The 25,397-nt window shown below is 70.6% G+C and overlaps 1 protein-coding gene across 2 annotated transcripts; it reads left to right on the forward strand.

Annotated features, from left to right (window-relative positions):
• The first annotated feature begins 1,174 nt into the window (after window positions 1–1,174).
• Window positions 1,175–24,646, forward strand: FLNA (filamin A). 2 transcript variants are annotated; one of them, XM_054808594.1, is made up of 47 exons: window positions 1,175–1,310; window positions 3,287–3,712; window positions 5,338–5,586; window positions 6,083–6,180; window positions 6,281–6,428; window positions 6,695–6,813; window positions 7,067–7,144; window positions 7,393–7,555; window positions 7,670–7,870; window positions 8,818–8,955; window positions 9,185–9,308; window positions 9,442–9,578; window positions 9,994–10,187; window positions 10,280–10,393; window positions 10,732–10,875; window positions 10,976–11,099; window positions 11,217–11,377; window positions 11,465–11,555; window positions 11,646–11,815; window positions 12,061–12,178; window positions 12,560–12,822; window positions 12,928–13,525; window positions 13,611–13,784; window positions 13,861–14,023; window positions 14,108–14,268; window positions 14,371–14,541; window positions 14,896–15,019; window positions 15,103–15,259; window positions 15,371–15,560; window positions 15,852–15,875; window positions 16,401–16,648; window positions 16,838–16,940; window positions 17,228–17,368; window positions 17,523–17,651; window positions 17,750–17,923; window positions 18,034–18,195; window positions 18,379–18,582; window positions 18,673–18,825; window positions 19,024–19,146; window positions 19,538–19,804; window positions 20,385–20,522; window positions 20,635–20,750; window positions 22,672–22,804; window positions 23,383–23,559; window positions 23,650–23,868; window positions 23,982–24,206; window positions 24,310–24,646. In XM_054808594.1, the coding sequence occupies exons 2-47, from the start codon at window positions 3,358–3,360 to the stop codon at window positions 24,495–24,497; spliced, it is 7,851 nt and encodes a 2,616-aa protein (XP_054664569.1). In that variant the 5' UTR covers window positions 1,175–1,310; window positions 3,287–3,357; the 3' UTR covers window positions 24,498–24,646. The 2 variants fall into 2 exon arrangements, with proteins under 2 accessions (XP_054664569.1, XP_054664570.1); XM_054808595.1 differs by lacking the exon at window positions 15,852–15,875.
• The last annotated feature ends 751 nt before the right edge of the window (window positions 24,647–25,397 follow it).

Genomic DNA, 25,397 nt, shown 5'->3' on the forward strand with positions numbered 1-25,397 from the left:
CCCGTTCTGACCTATAGCATCCCTATAGGGCCCCCTTCTGCCTATGGAGTCCCTCTGCCCCCCCCATAGGCCCCCCTGGAGCCCCTGTCCTGCCCTATGGGGTCTCTATAGGTCCCCCTTCTCCATAGACCCCCCCATCCCACTCCATAGGGTCCCTATAGGCTCCCCAGGCCCCCATACTTCTCCATAGGATCCCTATAGGGTCTCCAGACCCCCCTATTCCTCCCTATAGGGTCCCTATAGGCTCCCCAGGCCCCCATACTTCTCTATAGGATCCCTATAGGGTCTCCAGACCCCCCTATTCCTCCCTATAGGGTCCCTATAGGCTCCCCAGACCCCCATAGGGTCCCTATAGGCTCCCCAGACCCCCCATACTTCTCCATAGGATCCCTATATGGTCTCCAGACCCCCCCATCTCTCCCCATAGGGTCCCTATAGGCTCCCCAGACCCCCCATAGGACCCCTATAGGCCCCCCAGACTCCCCCATTCATCCCTTTAGGCCCCCAGACCCCCCATAGGGTCCCTATAGGCTCCCCAGACCCCCCCATCTCTCCCTATAGGGTCCCTATAGGCTCCCCCCTCCCCATAGGACCCCCATAGGGTCCCTATAGGCCCCCCAGACCCCCCATAGGGTCCCTACAGGCTCCCCCCTCCCCATAGGACCCCCATAGGGTCCCTATAGGCCCCCCAGACCCCCCCCATCTCTCTCCATAGGGTCCCTATAGGCTCCCCCCTCCCCATAGGGTCCCTATAGGCCCCCCAGACCCCCCCATCTCTCCCCATAGGGTCCCTATAGGCCCCCCAGACCCCCCCATCTCTCCCCATAGGGTCCCTATAGGCCCCCCAGACCCCCCCATCTCTCCCCATAGGGTCCCTATAGGCTCCCCCCTCCCCATAGGACCCCCATAGGGTCCCTATAGGCCCCCCAGACCCCCCCCATCTCTCTCCATAGGGTCCCTATAGGCCCCCCCTCCCCATAGGGTCCCTATAGGCCCCCCAGACCCCCCCATCTCTCCCCATAGGGTCCCTATAGGCCCCCCCTCCCCATAGGGTCCCTATAGGGTCCCTATCCCCCCCCGCTCCCTCCCGACCCCCCCCCGATCTCCCCCCCCCCCCCGCCGTGGGGGCGGGGCTCCCGCCGCCCGTTACCAATTAAGGCGCCGCGCGCGCCGCGCGCCCCCCCGGCAACCGCCACCCGCGCGGCGGCCGCGGCTCCACCGGCTGCACCGGCTGCTCCCGCCCCGGCTCCACCGGCTGCGGCTCCTCCGCCTGCCCCGGCCCCTCCCGACCCCCGACCGGCGCCGCTCCGGTGAGCGCGGGGCTGCGGGACGAAGGGGGGGGGGGTGTGTGGGGTGGAACATCCCCCGGCGTGGGGGGACCCCGCTTTTGGGGGTCTGGAGGGTGGGGGGGGGCTCTGAGGGAGCCCTGGGGGGTGTCGTGAGGAGAAACGCCCCTGAGTGGGGCTGGGGGACGCTCCTGTGAGGGGAGAAAGGGGGGTACCCCGCTTTTGGGGCGGGGGGACCCCTCTGTGGGTGTCTGGGGACCCTTCTGTGAGGGGAGAAAGGGGAGGACCCCGCTTTTGGGGTCTGGGGGGGGGGCTCTGAGGGAGCCCTGGGGGCTGTCATGAGGAGAAACGCCCCTGAGTGGGGCTGGGGGACCCTCCTGTGAGGGGAGAAAGGGGGGGGACCCCTCTGTGGGTGTCTGGGGACCCTTCTGTGAGGGGAGAAAGGGGAGGACCCCGCTTTTGGGGTCTGGGGGGGGGGCTCTGAGGGAGCCCTGGGGGTGTCGTGAGGAGAAATGCCCCTGAGGGGGGCTGGGGGACCCTCCTGTGAGGGGAGGAAGGGGAAGACCCCTCTTTTGGGGTGGGGAGAACCTCTTTTTTGGGGCGTGGGGATCCTCCGAGGGACCCCGTGGGGGTGTCGTGAGGAGAAACCCCCCTGAATGGGACTGGGGGACCCTCCTGTGAGGGGAGGAAGGGGGAATGACCCCTCTTTTGGGGTCCGGGGACCCTACGAGGGAGCCCTTGGGGGTGTCATGAGGAGACCCTACCATTAATGGGGCTGGGGGACCCCCTGTGAGGGGAGGAAGCGGGGACACCCTGCTTTTTGGGGTCTGGGGGAGCCTCTGAGGGACCCCTCAGAGACCCCTCCCCGAATGGGGCTGGGGGACCCCCCTGTGAGGGTCTGGGGACACCCCCTGTTGGGGGGAGGAATGGGGGGACACCCCTTTTTGGGGGGCCTGAGGAAGGGGAGGGACCCCCTTTTGGGGGTTCTGAGGAGCCTCTGGGAACCCATTTGCGGGGGGGGGAAGGCCCAGGGGACCCCTCTGGACCCCCCCTCTTTTGGGACCCCCTTGGGGTGTGACAGGGACCCCCGGACTGCGGGGTGTCCCGGGGGGGGTGTGGCAGGGCGTGGCAGTCCCGCATTGCCCCCCCCAGTTTGGGGACTGATGGGGGCGTGTCCTGAGCCGGGGGTCTCCCCAAATTAGGGGGCACGGGGGGGGGGGGTGTGTCCCTAAATAGGGGGGTCCCAGAGGGTCCCTCAATGCGGGGGTCCCCATATAGAGATGCCGTGGCTGGCCCTTAAATGGGGGTGCAGCGAGGGGCGTCTGTAAATAGGGGTGCGCCAGGGGGTCTCTTAGTGTGGGGTCCCCATGCAGGGGGTCAGGGGTGCACGGGGGGGTCCCCCAGAGGGGGGTCCCCAGGTGGGCGTGGTCAGGGCTGTCCCCGGGGTGGGGTCCCCGATTAGGTAGGGGTGCACGGGGGTGTTCCCCGGGTAGGGGTGCGCAGTGGGAGCTCTCTGGTGGGAGGTCCCCAGTGAGGGGTGCCCGGGGCAGCCCCCGGTGCAGGGTGCCATTTAGGGGTGTTCGGGGGACCCCCTCGGCACGGGGTTCCCATTTAGGGGCGCGCGGTGGGACCCCCCCGGTGCGGACTCTCACTTAGGGGTTCCGAGTCCGCATTTAGGGGTCCGGGTCCCCCCGGTGCAGACTCCCCATTTAGGGACGCGGGCTCCCAACCTTGGGGTGCCCGGGGAAGGGGGGCCCCGCGGCGCAGACCCCGGGTAGGGGTGCGGGTCCCCCCCTGGTGCAGGGTCCCCATTCAGGGGTGCCCGGGGAAGGGGGGCCCCGCGGCGCAGACCCCGGGTAGGGGTGCGGGTCCCCCCCCCCCCGGTGCAGGGTCCCCATTCAGGGGTACCGGTCCCCATTCGGGGGTGCCCGGGGGTCCCCCGGCGCAGACCCCAGGTAGGGGTGGGGGTCCCCGCGCCCCCTGACGCCCCCTCCCCGCAGGTGGCGCCCCCTCGCCCGTCCGCCGGCGCAGGCGCGGCCCCGCCCCCGCCGCCCCCCCCCCCGCTAAAGGGATGAGCGCGGCCGGCCGTGCCCGGGCGCAGGAGCCGTCGTCCCGCGGCGAGGCGGACGGGGAGATGCCGGCCACCGAGAAGGACCTGGCGGAGGACGCGCCCTGGAAGCGCATCCAGCAGAACACCTTCACCCGCTGGTGCAACGAGCACCTCAAGTGCGTGCAGAAGCGGGTGGGCAACCTGCAGACCGACCTGGGCGACGGGCTGCGCCTGATCGCGCTGCTGGAGGTGCTCAGCCAGAAGAAGATGGGCCGCAAGTACAACGCCCGCCCCACCTTCCGCCAGATGCAGCTGGAGAACGTCTCGGTGGCCCTCGAGTTCCTCGAGAGGGAGAACATCAAGCTGGTCTCCATCGGTGAGGCGGGGGGGGGGGGCCTCCCAGCGGAGCCCCTCCCAGCGGGGCGCGGCGGGGTGATGGGGGGAGCCCCCCGACCCGCGTGGTAACGGGCTGCCTCTGGGGAGCCCCCCCAGGCCCCCATTGTAATGCCGTGCCTTTGGGGAGCCCCCCGCAATGGGAAGCCCCCTCCCCGCAGCTCCTATAGTCGTCATAGTCATGGGGGGCGTTTGGGGAGGGCCCCCCCCCCCCGAATGGGGTGGCTGTGGGAGCCTCCCCGCAGCCCCCCCACAGTACCCGGCTGCCTCTGGGGAGCCCCCCGCAGTGGAATGCTTGGGGACCCCCCTCCACGGAGATGGCAATGGGCGGCCTTTGGGGTCCCCTCGGAGCCCCCCTTGTAGCGGGATGCTGTTGAGAGCCTCTCCCCCCGTACAACGGGCGGCCTTGCGGGCCCTCCCCCTTTTGGGACGCCCGATAGGGGGGGCCAAGGGGAGCGCCCCCCCCCCCCTTTTGGGAGACCCCTCACGGGGCTACACGGAGGAGCCCCCCCCTCCCAGCGGGGCCCCGCCTGAGCCTCTGACGGGGCCCCCCCTTTTGGGACCCCCCCGTAGCCCCTCGCCACGGCCCCTCCCCGCCCCCTCGGCCCCATAACAAAGGCGGGGGGGGCCCGGCCCGCTCCCACCCCAGGAATGTGGGGGGGGGGGCTCGGCCGCCGGGGGTGGGGCCGGCCCGGGGGTGGGGGGGGGGGGCGGACCGGGGCCTCGCCCTGCGGCTCCCCACATCCTGCGGGCACAGATTGCTGGCCGCAGCGGCTCCGCCCGCCCCGGGGCCCCGCGGGGGGGGGGGGGTGCTCGGCCCCACCCGTGACCGGCCCCGCCGTAGGGCTGGGGGAACGGGGTCTGGGGGACGACGACTCTGGGGCTCCCGGGGGGGTGGGGGGGGGCGCTCCGGGAGGCAGCGGGGGTCCCTGCGGGGCCGGGGGGGGGCCGCGGGGGGGTCGTGGGGGGCGTCGGGGGGGCGGGGTCTCGCTGGTGCCCGAGCCCATATAAGGCCAAAAAATGCTGGAGCGGGGGGTGGGGCCGGGGGCGGGGCCTGGGGCCCATCCCCCACCCCGCGGTGCCTCCCTCCCCCCCCTTTACCCCCCTCCCGCGGGGCGGGGGACTCAGGCGTGCGAACACCCGCCCTGACACCCCCAAACCCCAAACCGGGGCCCGGGCGTGCAGGCACCCGCCCTGACACCCCCAAACCCCAGGCTGGGACCCAGGCGTCCGGCACCCGCCCTGACACCCCCCCCAAACTGTTAACGGGCACCCAGGCGTGCGAGCACCCACCCTGACACTCCCCCCCCCCCAAACTGTTAACGAGGACCCAGGCGTGCGAGCACCCGCCCTGACGCACCCAAACTGTGACCCCGGTGTCCAGCACCCACCCTGGTCCCCCCGAACCCCTAACAGGGACCCAGGCCTCCCCCTTGTCGCCCCACCCCGTGATCGGGACCCAGGCGTCCAGGCACCCTCCATCCCACCATGGGTGCCGCGTCCCCGTGGGGCCCACGCGTCCCCAGTGGGTCCCCATCCCCACACTGGTGCCGCGTCCCCGTCCCGCGGGGCTCTGATCCCCCGCGTCGTCGTCCCCCCCCCCTGCAGACAGCAAGGCCATCGTGGACGGGAACCTGAAGCTGATCCTGGGGCTGATCTGGACGCTGATCCTGCACTACTCCATCTCCATGCCCATGTGGGACGAGGAGGACGAGGAGGAGGCCAAGCGGCAGACGCCCAAGCAGCGCCTGCTGGGCTGGATCCAGAACCGCCTGCCCCAGCTGCCCATCACCAACTTCAGCAAGGACTGGCAGAGCGGCCGGGCCCTGGGCGCCCTCGTCGACAGCTGCGCGCCCGGTGAGGGGACGCGGGCGCCGCTGGGGACGCAGCGGGGTGGCCCCGGGGAGCGGGAGGACGCAGAGGGGTGTCTCTAGGGGCATGGGGGGACGTGGGGAGGGTGGCCCTGGGGTGCCTGGGGACATGCAGGGACAGTGATGGGTGGCTCTGGGGGTGTATAGGGACGTTGGGGGGTGGCTCTGGGGTGTGCAGGGACACATCAGGGTGGCCCTGGGGTGCACGGGGACAGTGATGGGTGGCCCTGGGGTGCACGGGGATGTGCAGGGACACATCAGGGTGGCCCTGGGGTGCACGGGGACAGCGATGGGTGGCCCTGGGGTGCACGGGGATGTGCAGGGACACATCAGGGTGGCTCTGGGGTGCGTGGGGACGTTGAGGGGTGGCTCTCAGGGCACGTGGGGACGTGGGGGGTGAGATGGGGGCAGGAGGAGACGCGGGGGGGGGCACTGGGAAGCCGTACCCGCCCGCCAGTGACCGTGCGCCCCGTGACCCGCAGGGCTGTGCCCCGACTGGGACTCGTGGGACCCCAGCAAGCCCGTGGACAACGCCCGGGAGGCCATGCAGCAGGCCGACGAGTGGCTGGGCATCCCCCAGGTGGGCTGGGGGCCATGGGGGGGCTGGGGAAGGGGACCCAGGTGTCTGGGAGCGGCCCCGTGACCCCCCCATCCCGCGTGTCCCCCGTCCCCCCTCCCAGGTGATCACCCCGGAGGAGATCGTGGACCCCAACGTGGACGAGCACTCGGTCATGACCTACCTGTCGCAGTTCCCCAAGGCCAAGCTCAAGCCGGGGGCCCCCCTGCGCCCCAAACTCAACCCCAAGAAGGCCCGAGCCTACGGCCCCGGTGAGGGGGGGACCCCTGTCCCCATTCCTGACCCTTTTTGGGGGCCACTCTGGGCGGGGGGACACCCTATGGATTAGCTATAGGGCGTCAGCTATAGATTTGGGGCATTTCACGTGTAGAGCTGTTGCCCGTTCCCTATAGATCTGGGGGACTCTCTTGTTCCCAGCGGGGCCGTGGGGCTGGGACCGCCGTGGGGCTGGGACCGCCGTGGGGCTGGGACCGCCGTGGGGCTGGGACCGCCGTGGGGCTGACAGTGGGTCCCGCAGGCATCGAGCCCACGGGGAACATGGTGAAGCAACGGGCCGAGTTCACGGTGGAGACGATCAGCGCGGGGCAGGGGGACGTGCTGGTGTACGTGGAGGACCCCGCCGGGCACCGCGAGGAGGTGGGCGTGGGTCTGGGGGGGGGCTGTGGGGGGGCTATGGGGTGATGTGGGGGGCTATGGGGACTGGGGGGTCCGTGGGGCGATGTGGGGGGGACATCCCAGTGTACGTGGAGGTTGGTTCAGGGCTGGGGGGGTGTCTCTGAGCTGGGACAGGGCTCTGGGGGTGGGAGGTGGGTCCCTGTGGGGTTTTGGGGGGGGCTGTGGGGCTTCAGGGGCCCCCAGGGGTCTCACAGCTCGGTCCCTGCTTCCGCAGGCTAAAGTGGTGGCCAACAACGACAAGAACCGGACGTTCTCCGTCTCCTACGTCCCCAAAGTCACCGGCGTGCACAAGGTGAGCCTGGGGGGCCCGTGGGGGGGCCTCGGGGAGCCCGGGAGGCGTTTTGGGGGGTCCTGAGGCATTTTGGGGCTGCTCTGGGGCTGTTTTGGCCCTGGTGTGCTGCTTTTTTTTCTGGTGTGTTTGTTTTTTTTTTTTTAACCTTTTGAGGTCTGAAGAAAGCATTTTGAGGTCTCGGGGTGGTTTTGTGGCCTCTGGTGAGGTTTCACCCTCCCCTCCCCATATTTTGGGGTCCCCCCCCGCAGGTGACGGTGCTCTTCGCGGGGCAGCACATCGCCAAGAGCCCCTTTGAGGTGCAGGTGGGGCGGGCGGCGGGCGACGCCGGCCGGGTCTCAGCGCAGGGCCCGGGCATCGAGCCCCTGGGCAACGTGGCCAACAAGAGCACCTACTTCGAGATCTTCACCGCCGGTGCGCCCCGGGGGGGGGGATTCGGGGTGGGGGGGGGGGGTGTCGCGGGGAGGCTGGAGGGATTTTGGGGGGGGGGTTTCCCTCCCGCCCTGGTGACGCGGTGCCCGCTGGCAGGCGCGGGGCCGGGCGAGGTGGAGGTCTCCATCGTGGACCCCAGCGGGCGCCGGGGGACGGTGGAGCCGACGCTGGAGGCGCGCGGGGACGGCACCTACCGCTGCACCTACCGCCCCACGGCCGAGGGGCTCCACGCCGTCCACGTGGCCTTCGGGGGAGCCCCCATCCCCAAGAGCCCCTTCAACGTCACCGTGGGGCAGGGTGAGCCCCGGGGGGCCCCCCTCCCCCCAAGCTGTGGGGGGTCTCTGGCCCTCTGCGCCCCCCCCCCCCCCCCGGGATGGGGGTCTCTGTCCTCCTGTCCCCGCAACTCGGGGCTCTCTGTCCTTCCCAGCTTGGGGACCTCTGTCCCCCTAGTTTGGGGGTCTCTGTCCCCCTCCCCTAAACTCGGGGGTCTCTGTCCCCTCACCCCCAACTCGGGGGGGGGGGTGTCTCTGTCCTGCCCCCACACTAGGGGCTCTGCGCTCTCCTCCCCTCCGAGCTGGGGGGTCTCTGTCCTTCCTGGCTCGGGGGGTCTCTGTGCTTCTGCCCCCCAACTTGGGGGGGGGGTGTCTCTGTGCTTCTGCCCACCCCCGGGCCCTTGTGGGGGGGTCTCTGCCCCCCACGTGGGGGGCCCGGGGCTGTCGCTGCAGGGGGGTCTCGGCCCCCCGTGACTCTGCTCTGTCTCTCTCCGCCTGTCCTGCTCCTTCTGCCCGTCTGTCCGGGAAGCGCCGGCCGGGGTCCTCGCGGGTGACCCGCTGACGGTACGGGGGGGGCGCGGGGGGGGTGCTCCCGGACGCCTGGGTCCCTCCTTACCCCCCCCCCACCCCGCAGTGCCCTTTGGGGTGCCCCTGGGTCCCTCCCCACAGCGTGTGCCCCAGCGTGGGTTTGGGGGTGTCGTGTCCCCCCCACCCCGGCTGCCCGGGTCCTTTTCGGACCCTCTCCCCACAGCGTGTGCCCCGACGTGGGTTTGGGGGTCCCCCTCTCTCCGCGCAGCGTGTCCCCCGATCCCTCTTCCCCCTCCTTCCTTCCACCGCAGCGCCTGCCCTCGGGGTGGCTTTTGGGGTCCCTCCGAGATGCTGGAATCCCCCTCCCCCTCTCAGTGCGTGCCCCGGGGTGGGTTTTGGGGGTCCCCGGCTGGCGGGGCCCCCCCTGACCCTCCTCCCCCACAGCCTGCAACCCCTCTGCGTGCCGCGCCGTGGGCCGGGGGCTGCAGCCCAAGGGGCTGCGGGTGAAGGAGACGGCGGACTTCAAGGTCTACACCAAAGGGGCCGGCAGCGGGGAGCTCAAAGTCACCGTCAAGGGCCCCAGTGAGTCCGGGGGGGGCCCCTCGTTTTGGGGGGGGGGGGTGTCCTGGGGGGCGTTGGGGCACCCTGAGGGGTTGGGGGCACCCGGGCACAGCCCTCGCCCCCTGCTCAAGGGGATGTTGGTGACGCTGGGGGGGGGGGGGTTGTGGGAGTGCTGGGGGGTTTTGAGGGGGGTCCCTTGGCTTTGGGGGTCCCCTGGGTTTTGGGGTACCCCCTGACACGTGGTCCGCAGAGGGCACGGAGGCGGTGAAGCAGAAGGACCTGGGGGACGGCGTCTTCGGCTTCGAGTACTTCCCCACCGTGCCGGGGACCTACACGGTGACGGTGACCTGGGGGGGCCAGCACATCCCCCGCAGGTGAGCGCTGGTGGGGGGCGACGACACAGCGCAGGGCCCCCCAGCCTGGGTACCGGGGCTGGGGGGCCTGGTTTTGGGGGGCTGTGGGTGCAGCAGGGCCCTGCCCTGACCCCCCCACCTGTATCCCCCCCAGCCCCTTCGAGGTGAAGGTGTCCCCCGAGAGCGGCAGCCAGAAGGTTCGGGCCTGGGGGCCCGGCCTGGAGGGGGGCGTCGTGGGCAAGTCGGCCGACTTCGTGGTGGAGGCCATCGGGGACGACGTCGGCACCCTGGGTGAGGGCGGGGGGGGTTTGGGGGGGGCCCTGGGGGGGTCACGGGGACCTTTGGGGGCTGCAGGGGCATTACCAGGGGCTTAGGGAGTGTTTTGGGGGGCCTTGGGGAAGGTTTGGGGGGGCTCTGGGGGGTTAGGAGGCTCCTGGAGGGGCTTTGGGGGGGGGTATTTGGGGTCTTGGGGGGGGTATTGTGAGATCCTGAGGGGGCTCCCAGGGATTTGGGGAGATCCTGGGGGTTTTGTTGTGTCTTGGGGGGGCTTTGGGGTCTCCAAAGGGGTCCCTGCAGCCCCTCACCCTGGGGTCTGCGCGTCCCGGCGACGTCCGAGTGCTGATGGCACCGCGGGGACCCCCGGGGCAAGGGGGGGCGGGGGTGTGTGTGTGTGTCTGGCTGCCCCTGACCCCCCCAAACCCCCCAGGCTTCTCGGTGGAGGGTCCCTCGCAGGCCAAGATCGAGTGCGACGACCGGGGGGACGGTTCCTGCGACGTGCGGTACTGGCCGCAGGAGCCGGGCGCCTACGCCGTCCACGTCCTCTGCGACAACGAGGACATCCGCCGCAGCCCCTTCATGGCCGACATCCGCCCCGCGCCCCGAGACTCCTTCCCCGAGAAGGTGGGGGACCCCTGTGGACCCCCCTAGACCCTCCCTCGATGCCCGGGGGACCCCCCCGTAACCCCTCTGTCCCGTCCCCCCTCCCTCCTCAGGTCAAAGCCCACGGGCCGGGGCTGGAGAAGACGGGGGTGGCCGTCAACAAGCCCGCCGAGTTCACGGTGGACGCCAAAAACGGGGGGAAGGGACCCCTCAAAGTGCAGATGCAGGTAAGGGGGGATGGGGTGGGGTTTGGGGGTGCAGCCTGGGTAGGGGTTGGGGTCGGGGTCACTGTCCTGGGTTGGATGGGGCAGATTTTGGGGGTTATGTGGTTTTAGAAGGGTTTGGGGGCACCGGGGGGGGGGGGGCTGTGTGGGGATTTGGGGGTGCAGACCCAGTTAGGCCGCGATATCGGGGAGATATCGAGGATTTGGGAGCATGGAGCTGAGGGGCCGCTGGGTGGATTTGGAAGCCGAGCTGTGGAGAAGGGGGTGCGTGTGGGTTTTGGGGGGGGAATCACAGGGTGCGTTTTGGGGGTGCTGACCCCCCCGTTTCCCCCCCTCCCCAGGACGCAGAGGGCAACCCCGTGGACGTCTCCGTCAAGGACAACGGCAACGGCACCTACAGCTGCTCCTACGTCCCCAAGAAGCCCCTCAAGCACACAGCCATGGTGTCCTGGGGCGGCGTGAACATCCCCCAGAGCCCCTTCCGGGTCAGGGGGGTCCCCAAAACCTGGGCTGGGGGGGGGGGTGGTGGTTCCGGCTGCCTGGGGAGGCGTTGGGTCTGACCCCCGCCCCCCCTCCAACCCGCAGGTGGGCGTGGGGGCCGGCAGCCACCCCCACAAGGTGAAGGTCTACGGCCCCGGCGTGGCCAAGACGGGGCTCAAGGCCCACGAGCCCACCTACTTCACCGTGGACTGCACCGAGGCCGGGCAGGGTGAGCCCCGGGGGGGTTTGGGGGGGCTCGGCGGGGTGACGGGAGGGTCCCTGGGGGCTGACACACCCCCCCCACACACACCCCGGATTTCCTCCCTCCTCCTCCCCCCCCCCCCAGGGGACGTGAGCATCGGGATCAAGTGCGCCCCGGGGGTGGTGGGCCCGGCCGAGGCCGACATCGACTTCGACATCATCCGCAACGACAACGACACCTTCACCGTGCGCTACACCCCCCGCGGCCCCGGCGCCTACACCATCATGGTGCTCTTTGCCGACCAGGTGGGGCCGGGGGGGGGGGGGTCTGGGGGGGGCACCAGGGGTCTTAGGGTGCAGGGGGCTGATTTTGGGGTGTCCCCCCCTGTGCAGGCCACCCCCACCAGCCCCATCCGGATCAAGGTGGACCCCTCCCACGACGCCAGCAAGGTGAAGGCGGAGGGACCCGGCCTCAGCCGCTCCGGTGAGCTTGGGGGTGGGCAGAAGGGTCTGGGGGGGGGCCCGGCAGGGATTTGGGGACCCCTCTGACCCCCCCCACGTGCCCCCCCGGCAGGTGTGGAGCTGGGAAAGCCCACCCACTTCACGGTGAACGCCAAGGCGGGGGGCCGGGCCCCCCTGGACGTGCAGGTGATGGGGCCCGGGAAGGGCGAGGCCGTGCGGGACCTGGAGGTGATCGACAACCACGACGGCACCCACACCGTCAAGTACACCCCGCTGCAGCAGGTAAGGGGGGGGGGCACCCCAAAACTCACCCCGCTGCAGCAGGTAAGGGGGGGGCACCCCAAAACCCACCCCCCTGCAGCAGGTAAGGGAGGGGCACCCCAAAACCCTGGCACCCCGTAGCCATAAATGCTCCCTCGTGTTGTACCGCGGGCACCCCAACCCCCACTGGAACGCCGCGTGGGGGGGCCGTGACCCCCCCCTGGTGTGGGGCACCCCTGCAGCCACCCCCTCTCCCTCCCCCCCAGGGTAATTTGGGGGTGGCGGTGACCTACGGGGGCGACCACATCCCCAAGAGCCCCTTCACCGTCGGGGTGGCCCCCAGCCTCGACCTGGGCAAGATCAAGATCTCCGGCCTGGACGACAGTACGGCGGGGGGGGCAGGAGGGTTCCCTGGGGGGGATTTGGGGGGGCTGCCTTGGGAATGGGGCTGGGGGGCTTTTGGGATGGGGGAGCCAGGGGCAATTTGGGGACCCCCTTTTGGGGAGGGGGGGACCCTATGGGGCTGGGGGCAATTTGGGGACCCTGGGGGGGGGGGGGGCAGGTGGGGGGGGCTCTCCTTGGGGTTGGGGGGGGGTTTGGGGGCTCCCTCCCCAGAGAGGGGTGGGGAAGGAGCCTCTGGGTGTGGTGTTTTGGCGGGTGTTTATCCTGGGGGCGTGGGATTTGTGGTGGTGGTGGGGGGGGGGGAGCCCCCGCGTTGGGGTACAGCCCCCTGCAGAGCGCGGGTGCCCCCCCCGTCCCTTGCAGAGCTGGAGGTGGGGAAGGACCAGGAGTTCACGGTGAAGTCCAAGGGCGCCGGGGGCCAGGGCAAGGTGGGGGCGAAGATCACGGGCCCCTCGCGCAAGCCGGTGCCCTGCACGGTGGAGCCGGGGCTGAGCCCCGAGAACAGCCTGGTGCGCTTCATCCCCCGCGAGGAGGGGCCCTACCAGGTGGAGGTCACCTACGACGGCGTCCCCGTCCCCGGCAGCCCCTTCCCCGTCGAGGCCGTGCCCCCCACCGACCCCTCCAAGGTGGGTCCCGGACCCCTGCCGTCCCCGGCGCCACGTCCCCCAGATCCGGGGGGGGGGGGAGCTCCCCCCAACAAGGGCCCGACGCGCCGGCCGCTCTCCCCGCAGGTGCGCGCCTTCGGGCCGGGGCTGCAGGGGGGGCTGGCCGGCGTGCCGGCCCCCTTCACCATCGACACCAAGGGCGCCGGCACGGGGGGCCTGGGGCTGACGGTGGAGGGCCCCTGCGAGGCCAAGATCGAGTGCCTGGACAACGGCGACGGCACCTGCTCCGTCTCCTACCTGCCCACCGAGCCCGGCGACTACAACATCAACATCCTCTTTGCCGGCGCCCACGTGCCCGGCTCGCCCTTCCGCGCCCCCATCCGCGCCCCCTTCGACGCCTCCAAGGTGACGTGCTCGGGGCCGGGGCTGGAGGGTGCCACGGCCGGGCAGCCCGGACATTTCCGCGTGGACTGCAGCCGGGCCGGCACCGCCGAGCTGACCATCGGCATCGCCTCGGAAGCGGGCGCCCGCGCCGAGGTGCGGGTGGAAGATAACGGCGACGGTACCTACACCATCGCCTACACCCCGCTCAGCCCCGGCGTCTACACCATCACCGTGGAGTACGGCGGGCAGCCCGTGCCGCACTTCCCCAGCAAGGTCCGGGTGGAGCCCGCCGTCGACACCGCCGGTGTCAAGGTCTACGGACCCGGCGTGGAGGGCAAAGGTGAGCGCGGTGACGCGGAGATGGGGACGCGGGGGGGTGCGGCCGCCTGACGCCCCCCTCACCGCCCGTCGTTCCCCCCCCCCAGGCGTGTTCAGGGAGGCGGTGACGGAGTTTGACGTGGACGCCAGGGCGCTGAGCAAAGCCGGCGGCCCCCACGTGAAGACGCGGGTGTCCAACCCCTCGGGGAACGTCACCGAGACCTTCGTGGAGGATCGGGGCGACGGCACCTACCACGTGGAGTACACCCCCTACGAGGAGGGTGAGGCGCGGGGGGGTGCCCGGGGAAGGGGGGCAGCGCCCGTGGCCTCGGGGTGACGCGTCCCCTCCCTCCCCAGGCGTGCACACAGTGGAGGTGAGCTACGCCGGCAGCCCGGTACCGCACAGCCCCTTCCGCGTGCCCGTCACCGAGGGCTGCGACCCGGCACGCGTCCGCGTCCACGGCCCCGGCATCCAGAGCGGCACCACCAACCAGCCCAACAAGTTCACCGTGGAGACCCGGTGAGACCCCAAAGCCCTCCAACCCTGTCCCCCAAACCCCTCCAACCCGCCCCCACGCTGATCCCCGCGCTCCCCCCGCCCCAGGGGTGCCGGCACGGGGGGCCTGGGCCTGGCGGTGGAGGGTCCCTCGGAGGCCAAGATGTCCTGCACCGACAACAAGGACGGGAGCTGCTCGGTGGAGTACGTCCCCTACGAACCGGGCACCTACAGCCTCAACGTCACCTACGGCGGTCACCAGGTCCCCGGTGAGCGCTTGGGGGGGGTCCCGGGGCGGGGGGGGGGGCACCGGCACGAAGGAGGTGGCCGCAACGCTCACGTGTTTTCCCCCCCCCCACCCCGCCGCCCAGGGAGCCCCTTCAAGGTGCCGGTGACGGACGTGGTGGACTCGTCCAAGGTGAAGTGCGCGGGGCCGGGGCTGACGCCGGGCGTGGTGCGAGCCAACGTGCCCCAGACCTTCACCGTCGACACCAGCAAGGCCGGCGTCGCCCCCCTGGACGTTAAGGTTCAGGGCCCCAAAGGTCAGTGGGGGGCACGGGGGGGTTTGGGGTACCCCTGCTTTGGGGCTGGGGGGGGGGTTTGGGGTACCCCTGATCCGAGGGAGACCAGGTCTGTGGTACAAGGGGTGCCCTGTGGTCTCGGGGGGTGGGGGGGGTGCCCTATGGGGCCTTGAAGCACCCCAGGGCATCTTGGGGTGTCCCGTGGGACGTTACGGGGGGTCTCGGGGCACCTCACGGGACATTACGAGGTCTTGGGGTGCCCCGCGGGGGGGCTTGGGGTGCCGTAGGGGGACTTGGGCACCCCACGGAGCACCGCAGGCTCTTGGGGCGCGCTGTGACGTGTCGGGGTGCCCTGACGCGTGCCCCCCCCCCCAGGTGTGGTGGAGCCTGTGGACGTGGCGGACAACGGGGACGGGACGCAGCGTGTCAGCTACGTCCCCTCCCGCGAGGGGCCCTACAGCATCTCGGTGCGCTACGGCGACGAGGAGGTGCCCCGCAGGTGAGGTGGGGGGGCGCGGGGGGGCAACCCGGGTGGTTTGGGGGGGGGCCGGTCTGACGCGCCCTCCCCCTCGTCTCCTCCAGCCCCTTCAAGGTGAAGGCGCTGCCCACGCACGACGCCAGCAAGGTGAAGGCCAGCGGCCCCGGGCTGAACACGACGGGGGTCCCGGCCAGCCTCCCCGTGGAGTTCACCATCGACGCCAAAGACGCCGGCGAGGGGCTGCTGGCCGTCCAGATCACGGTGGGCGCCGGGCAGGGGGGCGGGCGGAGGTCCGGCGGGGAGGCGGCCGGCCCAGCGACGTGCGCGTGTGCGTCGTCCCCCCCTTCCTCAACAAACCTCGCGTCCCCGCAGGACCCTGAGGGCAAGCCGAAGAAGGCGACGATCCGGGACAACCAGGACGGCACCTACACGGTGTCCTACGTCCCCGACATGACGGGGCGTTACACCATCCTCATCAAGTACGGCGGGGACGAGATCCCCTACTCGCCCTACCGCATCCGCGCCGTGCCCGCCGGCGACGCCAGCAAGTGCACCGTCACCGGTAAGCGCCGCCGCGGCGGGGCTGGAGGCGGGGAGGGGCGGGGGGGGGGACGGGGGACACGGACGACGCACGCGTGACGCGACACCCCGTGACGGGGGGACACCCACCGCCCGCCCAGCCGCTTCCAGCCGAGTCACCGCGGGGTGGGGTGGGGGGTCGGGGGGGGCAGGGGGGTGGGCGGGGGGGCGCGGGGCGGCCTCACCACGTGTGTCTCACTGGATTTCTTGCTTCTCTGCCCACCCCACGTCCCGTTCCCCGCGCCCCCCCACCCCTCTCTTGCCCACGCTGTAGTCTCCATCGGAGGTCACGGCTTAGGTAAGCTCACGGCATGGCTCGCTTGGCGTCGGGGCGCATGCGTGTCCCCCTCCCCGCACCCCAAAGTTACCCCTGCCGCGGCGTGAAGGAGGGGCCGGGGCCTCATTTTGGGGGACCCTCGTGCCTCGTTTAACACCGGGGGCACCCCGTGTTCTCCTTAAACTACGGCGGGGTCCCCTGATCTCATTTAACGACGAGGGGCCCCCCGAGGTGTCGTTTAACAATCAGTGTTCTCTCTTAATTGGGGGGGGGTCTCGACCTTGTTCAACACGGGGGGGCCCCTCAGTCCAATACCAGGGACCCCCCCTTGGCATCTCCTGAACCTCGTTAACTGGGGTGGGGGGTGGTGGGGGGTGAACGTTTTGGGGGGTCCCTGGCTCGGCGCTGTCAGTGCCTGGCGCCCCCCCGACGAGGTCACCTCCCCCACGAGGTCACCGCCGGTGGGCGGGGTGGGGCAAAGCCAATTTGGGGGCGCACCCCCCCCCCCCCCCCGGACAGGCGCTCACCCCCCCCCGTTCCCGGCAGGGGCGGGCATCGGCCCCACCATCCAGATCGGGGAGGAGACGGTGATCACGGTGGACGCCAAGGCGGCGGGTAAGGGCAAGGTGACGTGCACCGTCTGCACGCCCGACGGCTCCGAGGTGGACGTGGACGTGGTGGAGAACGCCGACGGCACCTTCGACATCTTCTACACCGCCCCCCAGCCCGGCAAGTACGTCATCTGCGTGCGCTTCGGGGGCGAGCACATCCCCAACAGCCCCTTCCAGGTCATGGTGAGTGTGCGAGGGGCCGCGCGGCGGGGAGGGGAAGCGCGCGAGCGACGCGACGCGGGCGAGGCGCCAGGCGAGGCGGGAAGGGCGTGGGGCAGGCGGCGCGTGCCGGGCAGCGCGCCAGGCGTGGGGAAGCGGGACGCGCGCGCACGTGTGCACGTGCAGCATCCGCTAACGAGCTCGTTTGCGTAGGCGACTGACCGCCCGTTGCTGGGGGTGAACGGGCTGGACATGGCCGGGCTGCGCCCCTTTGACCTCGTCATCCCCTTCACCATCAAGAAGGGCGAGATCACAGGTGAGGGGGGGGGTGGGTGCCCCAAAACACCCCGGGGGGGGGTCCCCAAAGCCCCCAGCGTCGTCCTAGGGGGTCCCTGAAAGAGCTGAGCTTCTCCCTGGGGGGGGGTCCCCAAAATCATCTGGGTGGGGTGACCAAAGCGACTCGGGTCCCCAGGGACTCCCCGAGACCTGGGGGGTCTGCAGAGCCTGCTTGGGGGTCCCCAAAGTCCCCCCCCCCAGGTCCTCCCAGGAGTCCCCAGCCCAGCCAGCACCCCGTGACCCCCCCTGTTCCCCCCCCCGCCCCAGGAGAGGTGCGGATGCCGTCGGGGAAGGTGGCCAAGCCCGACATCACGGACAACAAGGACGGGACGGTGACGGTGCGGTTCGCCCCCACCGAGGCCGGCCTGCACGAGATGGACATCCGCTACGAGAACATGCACATCCCAGGTGGGGGGGCTTTGGGGGGCCCCGGGGGTGTCGTGACACCATCCCATGTGCCGTCACCTGCCTGTTGTGACACCCCGCGGCCGTGAGGATCCTCGCGTGGCGGCGGCGGTGGTCTCGGTACCCCCTGACGCCCCCTGTGCGCCCCCCCCCCCAGGCAGCCCCCTGCAATTCTACGTGGACTACGTCAACAGCGGCCACGTCACCGCCTACGGCCCCGGCCTCATCCACGGCACCGTCAACAAACCGGCCACCTTCACCGTCAACACCAAGGACGCCGGCGAGGGTGAGCCCCCGGGGGGGGTCTGCCGGGCGCCGGGCTCCTCCCCGGCAGGTCCGTGCCCCCTCCCCGAACCCCACGTGCGTCCATCCCCCCGATTCCAGGAGGGCTGTCGCTGGCCGTGGAGGGTCCGTCCAAGGCGGAGATCAGCTGCACCGACAACCAGGACGGGACGTGCAGCGTCTCCTACCTGCCGGTGCTGCCCGGCGACTACAGCATCGTGGTGAAGTACAACGACAAGCACATCCCGGGGAGCCCCTTCACCGCCCGCATCACCGGTACGGGGGGTCCCTGCGGCGGGTCTGACGTCCCCGGGGATGGGGGGGGGGGGCTCGAGGGTGGGGTTTTTTTGGGGGGTGTCTCCCCGCTGATATCGCCGTCCCCGCAGGTGACGACAGCCTGCGCCTGTCCCACCTGAAGGTGGGCGCCTCGGCCGACATCCCCCTGGACATCGGGGAGACGGACCTGAGCCAGCTGACGGCCACCGTCACCGCCCCCTCGGGCCGCAAGGAGCCCTGCCAGCTCAAGCGCCTCCGCAACGGCCACATCGGTGAGGAAGGGGGGGGTCCCTGGGGACGCGGCCCCCCCCGCCGCCCCGGCACCTCGCAGGACGGCGGCCGAGCGAGGGGACGCAGAAAGCGTCGCTGCGGCGTCTCTCCCTACCTCTTCCCTTCTGTGTCCTCGTGTCCCCCCACCCTGAGGCCGGTGTCCCCCCTCCCTCCCGTCCCCGCAGGCATCTCCTTCGTGCCGCAGGAGGTGGGGGAGCACCTGGTGCACATCTCGCGGGGGGGGCAGCCCCTGGCCCGCAGCCCCGTCTCCGTCACCATCAGCCAGGCGGAGCTGGGGGACGCCAGCCGCGTGCGCGTGGCGGGGCCCGGCCTGCGCGAGGGACGCACGTTCGAGCCGGCGCACTTCACCATCGACACCCGCGACGCCGGTACGTCCCCGTCCCGCGGGGCAGGAAGGGGGGGGTGCTGTGGGGCTCCTTGCTGTGACACCCCCCCCCTCCCCTCTTTCGTCCCCCCAGGCTACGGGGGGCTGAGCCTGTCCATCGAGGGGCCCAGCAAGGTGGACATCACCACCGAGGAGCTGGAGGACGGCACCTGCCGCGTCTCCTACTGCCCCACCGAGCCCGGCAACTACATCATCTCCGTCAAATTCGGCGACCAGCACGTCCCCGGTGAGCGCCGGAGTTGGGGGGGGCCGGAGGGGTGGGGGGGGGGGCCGGACTGGGAGGGTGAACTGGGGTAAGTTGGGTTACTGGGGGCATTGGGAGAACTGGGGAGGGAGCTGGGGGTCCCGAGCGGGGTGTGGGGGTGCAGTGGCACCAGGAGAGGGTTGGGGGGGGCTGGTGTGACCCCCCCCCGCCCCTCCGCAGGGAGCCCCTTCTCGGTGAAGGTGACGGGCGAGGGGCGGGTGAAGGAGAGCATCACGCGCCGGCGCCGCGCCCCCCCCGAGGCCAGCGTGGGCACCGCCTGCGACCTCAGCCTGAAGATGCCGGGTGAGCGGGGACGGGGGGTCCCAGCCTGTCCCGGGGGGGTCCCAGCGAGCCACGTTGTCCCTGGGGGGCTCAGGGGGCTGCTGGGGCAGTTTGGGGGGGCACCCCAAAGACCTGGGGGGGGGGGGGCAGGGGAGGGTCTGCGGGCTCCTCAGGGGGTACCCCAGGGACCCTTTGGAGGTACCAGGGATCTGTCTGGGGGAGCCCAGGGACACGCGGGAGGTTTTGCAGGGCTGGGGGCCCCCCCAGAGATCCACAGGGGGTCCCCCAAGGACTCATGCGGGACGGAGCGGGGACCCCGGCACCTCTCCTGGCACGGGAGGGTCCCTAAGGCTGGTGCAGGGGGGAGCCCCGCGCCCCCCCGTGACCCCCCCCACGCTCCCGCTGCCGGCAGAGCTGAGCGCCCACGAGGTGACGGCGGTGGTGACGGGCCCCTCGGGGCAGGCGGTGGCGGCGCAGGTGCTGGAGGGGGACGGCGGCGCCTACAGCATCCGCTTTGTTCCTACCGAAACCGGCGTCCACTCGGTCAGCGTCAAGGACCGGGGTCAGCACGTCCCCGGCAGCCCCTTCCAGTTCACCGTGGGGCCCATGGGCGAGGGCGGCGCCCACAAAGTCCGTGCCGGGGGGCCCGGACTCGAACGGGCAGAGGCCGGCGTGCCAGGTGAGAGGGGGCACCCCGAAACCTGCCCCAGCCGCCCCTCGCGGGGCTTCCCCTGCTCCTGTGGGGCTCCCCTGCTCCTGTGGGGCTTCCCCTGCTCCTGTGGGGCGGCCCCGTAACCCTCTCGGGGTTCTCCTAAGTCTTCTCGGGGTTCTCTTAAATGTATGTCTGCCCTGCTGGGTACACCCCAAAACTCAGCTGGGCCTCCCCCAAACCCTGAACCTGCCTGGGGGGTGCCCCAAAGTCCACTCAGGGCTCCCCTCTGACCCCTGGGGCTCCTGAGCCTGTACAGGGCTCCCCAAAACCCATGGGGGGCTCCTCAAATCCGTCTAGGGCTCCCCAAAACCTAGGAGGGATCCTTAAATCCATGGGGGGGGGTGTGTGTCCCCAAAACCCCTGGGGCCCTCCCCAAAACCTGCTGGAGTTCCCCCAAATCCATCGGGGGCTCCTGAACTGACCCCCCGGGTCCCTCAAACTTGCCCAGCTGGGCAGGAACTGGGGGGCTGCCCCCCCAGACGGGGTGGGGGTCAGGCCTTTGAGGGGGGAGCCCTGACCCCCCTGCCACTTCCCCCCCCCCCCCCAGCCGAATTCAGCATCTGGACGCGGGAAGCGGGCGCCGGGGGCCTCTCCATCGCCGTGGAGGGGCCCAGCAAAGCCGAGATCGCCTTCGAGGACCGCAAGGACGGGTCCTGCGGCGTCTCCTACGTTGTCCAGGAGCCCGGTACGGGGAGGGGGGGTGCCTGGGAGATTGGGGGGGGGGGGGGGAAACGCATGGAGAGCTGGGGACCCCCCCCCCGTGCCCTCGCTGAGGCCGTGCCCCCCCCCCCCCGCAGGTGACTACGAGGTGTCGGTGAAGTTCAACGAGGAGCACATCCCCGAGAGCCCCTTCGTGGTGACGGCCGCGGCCCCCTGCGACGCCGCCCGCCGCCTCACTGTTTCTAGCCTTCAGGTGAGGCATCGGGAGAAACCCCCCCTCGCGCCCCCGGCGGGGCTGGGGGCCGCCACGCGCAGGGACGGGCAGCGTCAGCGTAGCTCCAGGGGGGGCTTTAGTGGGGTTTGGGGGGGTCAGCGTAGCTCTAGGGGGGGCTTTAATGGGGTTTGGGGGGGTCAGGGCAGCTCTAGGGGGGGCTTTAATGGGGTTTGGGGGGGTCAGGGCAGCTCTAGGGGGGCTTTAGTGGGGTTTGGGGGGGTCAGCGTAGCTCCAGGGGGGGCTTTAGTGGGGTCTGGGGGGTCAGGGTAGCTCCACGGGGGCCTGAGTGGGGTTTGGGGGGCTCAGTGTAGCTCCAGGGGGGGCTTTAATGAAGTTTGGGGGGCTCAGGGCATCTCTAGGGGGGCCTGAGTGGGGTCTGGGGGGGTCAGCGTAGCTCCACAGGGGCCTGAGTGAGGTTTGGGGGGCTCAGGGCAGCTCTAGGGGGGCCTGAGTGGGGTTTGGGGGGGTCAGCGTAGCTCCAGGGGGGCTTTAGTGGGGTTTGGGGGGGTCAGCGTAGCTCCAGGGGGGGCTTTAATAAAGTTTGGGGGGGTCAGGGTAGCTCTAGGGGGGCCTGAGTGGGGTTTGGGGGGGTCAGCCTAGCTCTAGGGGGGGCTTTAATGAAGTTTGGGGGGCTCAGGGTAGCTCCAGGGGGGGTCTGTAGAGGGTCAGCGTGGCCCCAAAGGGGCTTTAGTGAGATTTTGGGGGGTCTGCAGGGACGGTGAACCCCCAGGGCAGTTTCAGTGGGGTTTTGGAGGCGTTCAGGGGGTCGGTCTGTCTCTGAGAGCTGCAGCGAGGTTTGGGGGGGGTCTCTAGCGAGATTTGGGGGGGGGGGGTGTGTCTCAGGGGCTCTGCAGCAGGATTTGGGGGGCGGGGGGGGCTCTGTAGCGCTGTAGTTTTGGGGTCCCTGCGCTGGCCCAGGCAGCCCGTGTCCCCCCCAGCCCTCGCGGGGTCCCGGGGGTCTTCTCTCGTGTCTCTTTTAAAGGCTATTAACAGCCCCCCGGGCCCGGGGGGGGCTTAGCGGGAGAGAACGGCCCCCCCAAGACCCTCCCCGGCACCCCCAAACCCCGGGGACGCCCGGGGCCCCCCGTTCTCTCCCGTTAAAACTCTCCGGGCCCGCAAGGTAAGTGGGGTACGGGGTGGGGGGCTCCCCTGACCCCCCCCAAATCCCTCCCCGCCTCCTGGGAGACCCCCCCCCCCACTACCCCAAATTGGGGTGGGGGCTGTCCCCAGCACCCCCAAACCCCTCCCTGCCTTTGGGGGACCCCCAAACTTGGGGTGCTGGTGCATAGATGGCCCAAAGTGGAGGGTTTAGGGGTGGGGGCTCCCCCCCCCCCTTATTTTGGGGTTCGGGTCTCCCCGGGGTCCTTTGGGGGAGGGATTTCCCCTTCCCCAGGTGGGGATCTTGGGGTGCAGATCCCTCCTGGGGGTGTTTTGGGGTGCAGGGTCCCCCCTGGGGTTACGTGGGGTTGTTTAGGGCTGCGGGGGGGGGGGGGGTGTAAACCCCCCCCGGGTTTGGGGGGGTGAGGTTTTTGGGGTGTTATCCCCCCCGGGTTGTTTGGGGGTGATGCTTTGGGGGTGTGAACCCCCCTGGGGTTACTTTGGGGTGAGCATTTGGGGGTGTGAACCCCCCCCGGGTTATTTGGGGTGGGGTTTTGGCATGCAAGCGTGTGTGACCCCCCCAGATTTTGGGGTGCAGACCCCCCCCAGCTGTTCCTTTGAGGGTGTCACGCTGGGATTTGGCGCTGCTGCCGCCCATGGGGGAGGGGGGGGGGTGTGTGGTCCAGCGCCGTCTTCTCCTCCCCCTGGCTTTGGGGGTCCCTCCGCCCGGTTATGGGGGTCCCTCCCCCAGTTTTGGGGGGCTCCCCCCCCCCCCCCGCAATGATGGTCTGTGCCCCCCCAGGAGTCGGGTCTGAAGGTGCACCAGCCGGCCTCCTTCGCCGTCAGCCTGAACGGGGCGCAGGGGGTGCTGGACGCCAAGGTGCACAGCCCCTCGGGGGCCCTGGAGGAGTGCCACATCACCGAGGTCACCGAAGGTGAGGGGGGGACCCCAAAACCCCCCCTGCACCCCCAAAACCCGCCTGCCCCCCCCCCCCCGGGGCAGCCGTGGTCGGATCGTTCCGGCCCCTCGTGGGGCTTACGGTGGGGGTTTGGTGCGTCCCCCCGCTTTGGGGGAGAGTTTTGGGGTCGTCCCTCACTTTGGGGGAGAGTTTTGGGGTGTCCCCTACTCTGGGGGAGAGTTTTGGGGTGTCCCCCACTCTGGGGATGGTTTTGGGGTCCCCCCCCTTAGCCCCAGTGAAGGGTGTTTTGGGGCGGGGGGGGGGTGTCCTGGCTGACCCAGCTGGGGCCCTCTCAGTGCCCCCCTATATGTGGGGGGGGTTTGGGGTGCCGGGGGGGGAGCAGGGGGGGTTTGGGGGTGCTGTGGGGGAGCAGGGGGGGGTTTGGGGGTGCTGTGGTGCTGTCTCACAAGGTAGGTCTTTTGGGGGGGGGGGGGGTGTAGGGTTTGGGGGGGTCATGGGGAGCTGGGGGGGGGGGGAGCTCTCTGGTGGGGTTTGGGGGGGCTGTGCGGGGCCGGGGGGGTCCCCGCTGACCCCGTGTGTCCCGTCCCCCCCAGACAAGTACGCGGTGCGGTTCATCCCGCGGGAGAACGGCGTCTACTCCATCGACGTGAAGTTCGAGGGGTCGCACATCCCCGGCAGCCCCTTCAAGGTGCGGGTGGGCGAGCCGGGGCAAGCGGGGGACCCCGGCCTCGTCTCCGCCTACGGCCCCGGCCTGGAGGGGGGCACCACAGGTACGGGCGCGGCTCGGGGTGGGTGTCACGGGTGTGAAACGGGGGGGTGCTGACCCACGCACGCGCGTGTGCGTGTGTGTCCCCGCCAAGGCTCGCCGGCGGAGTTTGTGGTGAACACGGCCAAGGCGGGGCCCGGGGCGCTGGCCGTCACCATCGACGGCCCCTCCAAGGTGAAGATGGAGTGCCGGGAGTGCGCCGAGGGCTACCGCGTCACCTACACCCCCATGGCCCCCGGCAGCTACCTCATCGCCATCAAGTTCGGGGGGCCGCACCACATCGCCGGGAGCCCCTTCAAGGCCAAGATCACCGGTACCGGCAGGGGGGATGTGGTGTGGAGGGGGGGGGGGGTGTGCACCCCATTTTGGGGGTGCTGATGGGATGCGTGTGTGTGTGTCCCCCCCCCTTCCTCCTCCTCGCCGCAGGGCCCCGCCTGGTGAGCAGCCACAGCCTGCGCGAGAGCTCCTCGGTGCTGGTGGACGCGGGGGGCCGGGCGGAGGCGGCGGCGGCGGCAGCGGTAGTCGGGGGGGTCCCCGCGGGCGCCCCCAAATTCTCGTCGGACGCCAGCAAGGTGGTGGCCAAGGGGCTGGGGCTGAACAAGGCCTTCGTGGGCCAGAAGAACTCCTTCACCGTCGACTGCAGCAAGGCGGGTGGGTGTCGTCCCCCCTCCCCCAATTCCGGGGTGCCCCCCGGGTTTTTTTGGGGTGCTGACCCCCCCCTCCTCTCTCTCTCTCTCTCCCCCCCCCCCCCCAGGGAACAACATGCTGCTGGTGGGGGTGCAGGGCCCCCGCTCGCCCTGCGAGGAGATCGTGGTGAAGCACCTGGGCAACCAGCTGTACAACGTGGGCTACCTGCTGCGGGAGCGGGGCGACTACGTCCTGGTGGTCAAGTGGGGGGACCAGCACGTCCCCAACAGCCCCTTCCGCCTCACCGTGCCCTGAGGGGCCCCCCCCGAATCCTGCCGGGACCCCCCCTCCCTCCCTGGGGTCTCGCTTTGGGGACCCCCACACCGCCCACCCCCGCCACTCCCCCCCCCCCCCCCCAATTCCTGCAGCCCCTCCCCCCCCTTTTTTTTTGTGTTTTTTTTTTTTTTAAATTTTATTTTAATTTTCGAACCTGACCGGGGGGTCCCGGCGCTGCCCCCCCCCTCCCCCCCAATAAAAACTCGTTCTGCTTCACTCCATCTCCTGCCTCGGCTATAGGGGGGGGCTATAGGGGGGGCTATGGGGGGGGCTATGGGGGGAGCTATAGGGGGGGCTATAGGGGGGAGCTATAGGGGGGAGCTATAGGGGGGGCTATAGGGGGGGCTATAGGGGGGCTATAGGGGGGCTATAGGGGGGAGGAGCCTGTACACTGGGGGGGCTCAGGGACCGGGGGGGGGTGGGGAGCAGAGTCCCCGTTCGCACCAGGCGCTCCCCGTGCTGGGAGGGGGGGGGGGGGGCTCCTATACATTGGGGCGGGTCCCCTATAGGAGGGGGCGGAGCCCGGGAGGGGCCGGGCGCTATAGATCAAGCGCTATGCAAATGAGGCATAATTTATGCGGAAGGGGCGGAGCTATGCAAATAGTTAAGCGGTTACCGACCAATCAGCTCCTCGGTAGCCTCGCGCGGACGCAGGGCCGGCAGCGCGCATGCGCACACCGCCACACACCCCCCGCCCCGCGGAGGCGGGCACATGACGCTGCTTTTGCTCTCTGCGCATGCGTAGATCTCTATGGGTAAAAGCGCTGACTAGAGCGCCGGTAGAGACAGCGCCTGCGCACGCCTCGCGGGCCGCCGCCGTGCTCGCTGATTGGCTCGTCCTCCTCTCTATGCTGAGGGAGCCGGCTAGAACGGCGCCCG

Source organism: Grus americana, chromosome 38 (genome assembly GCF_028858705.1).
Source record: "Grus americana isolate bGruAme1 chromosome 38, bGruAme1.mat, whole genome shotgun sequence".
NCBI classification, from domain to species: Eukaryota; Metazoa; Chordata; class Aves; order Gruiformes; family Gruidae; genus Grus; species Grus americana.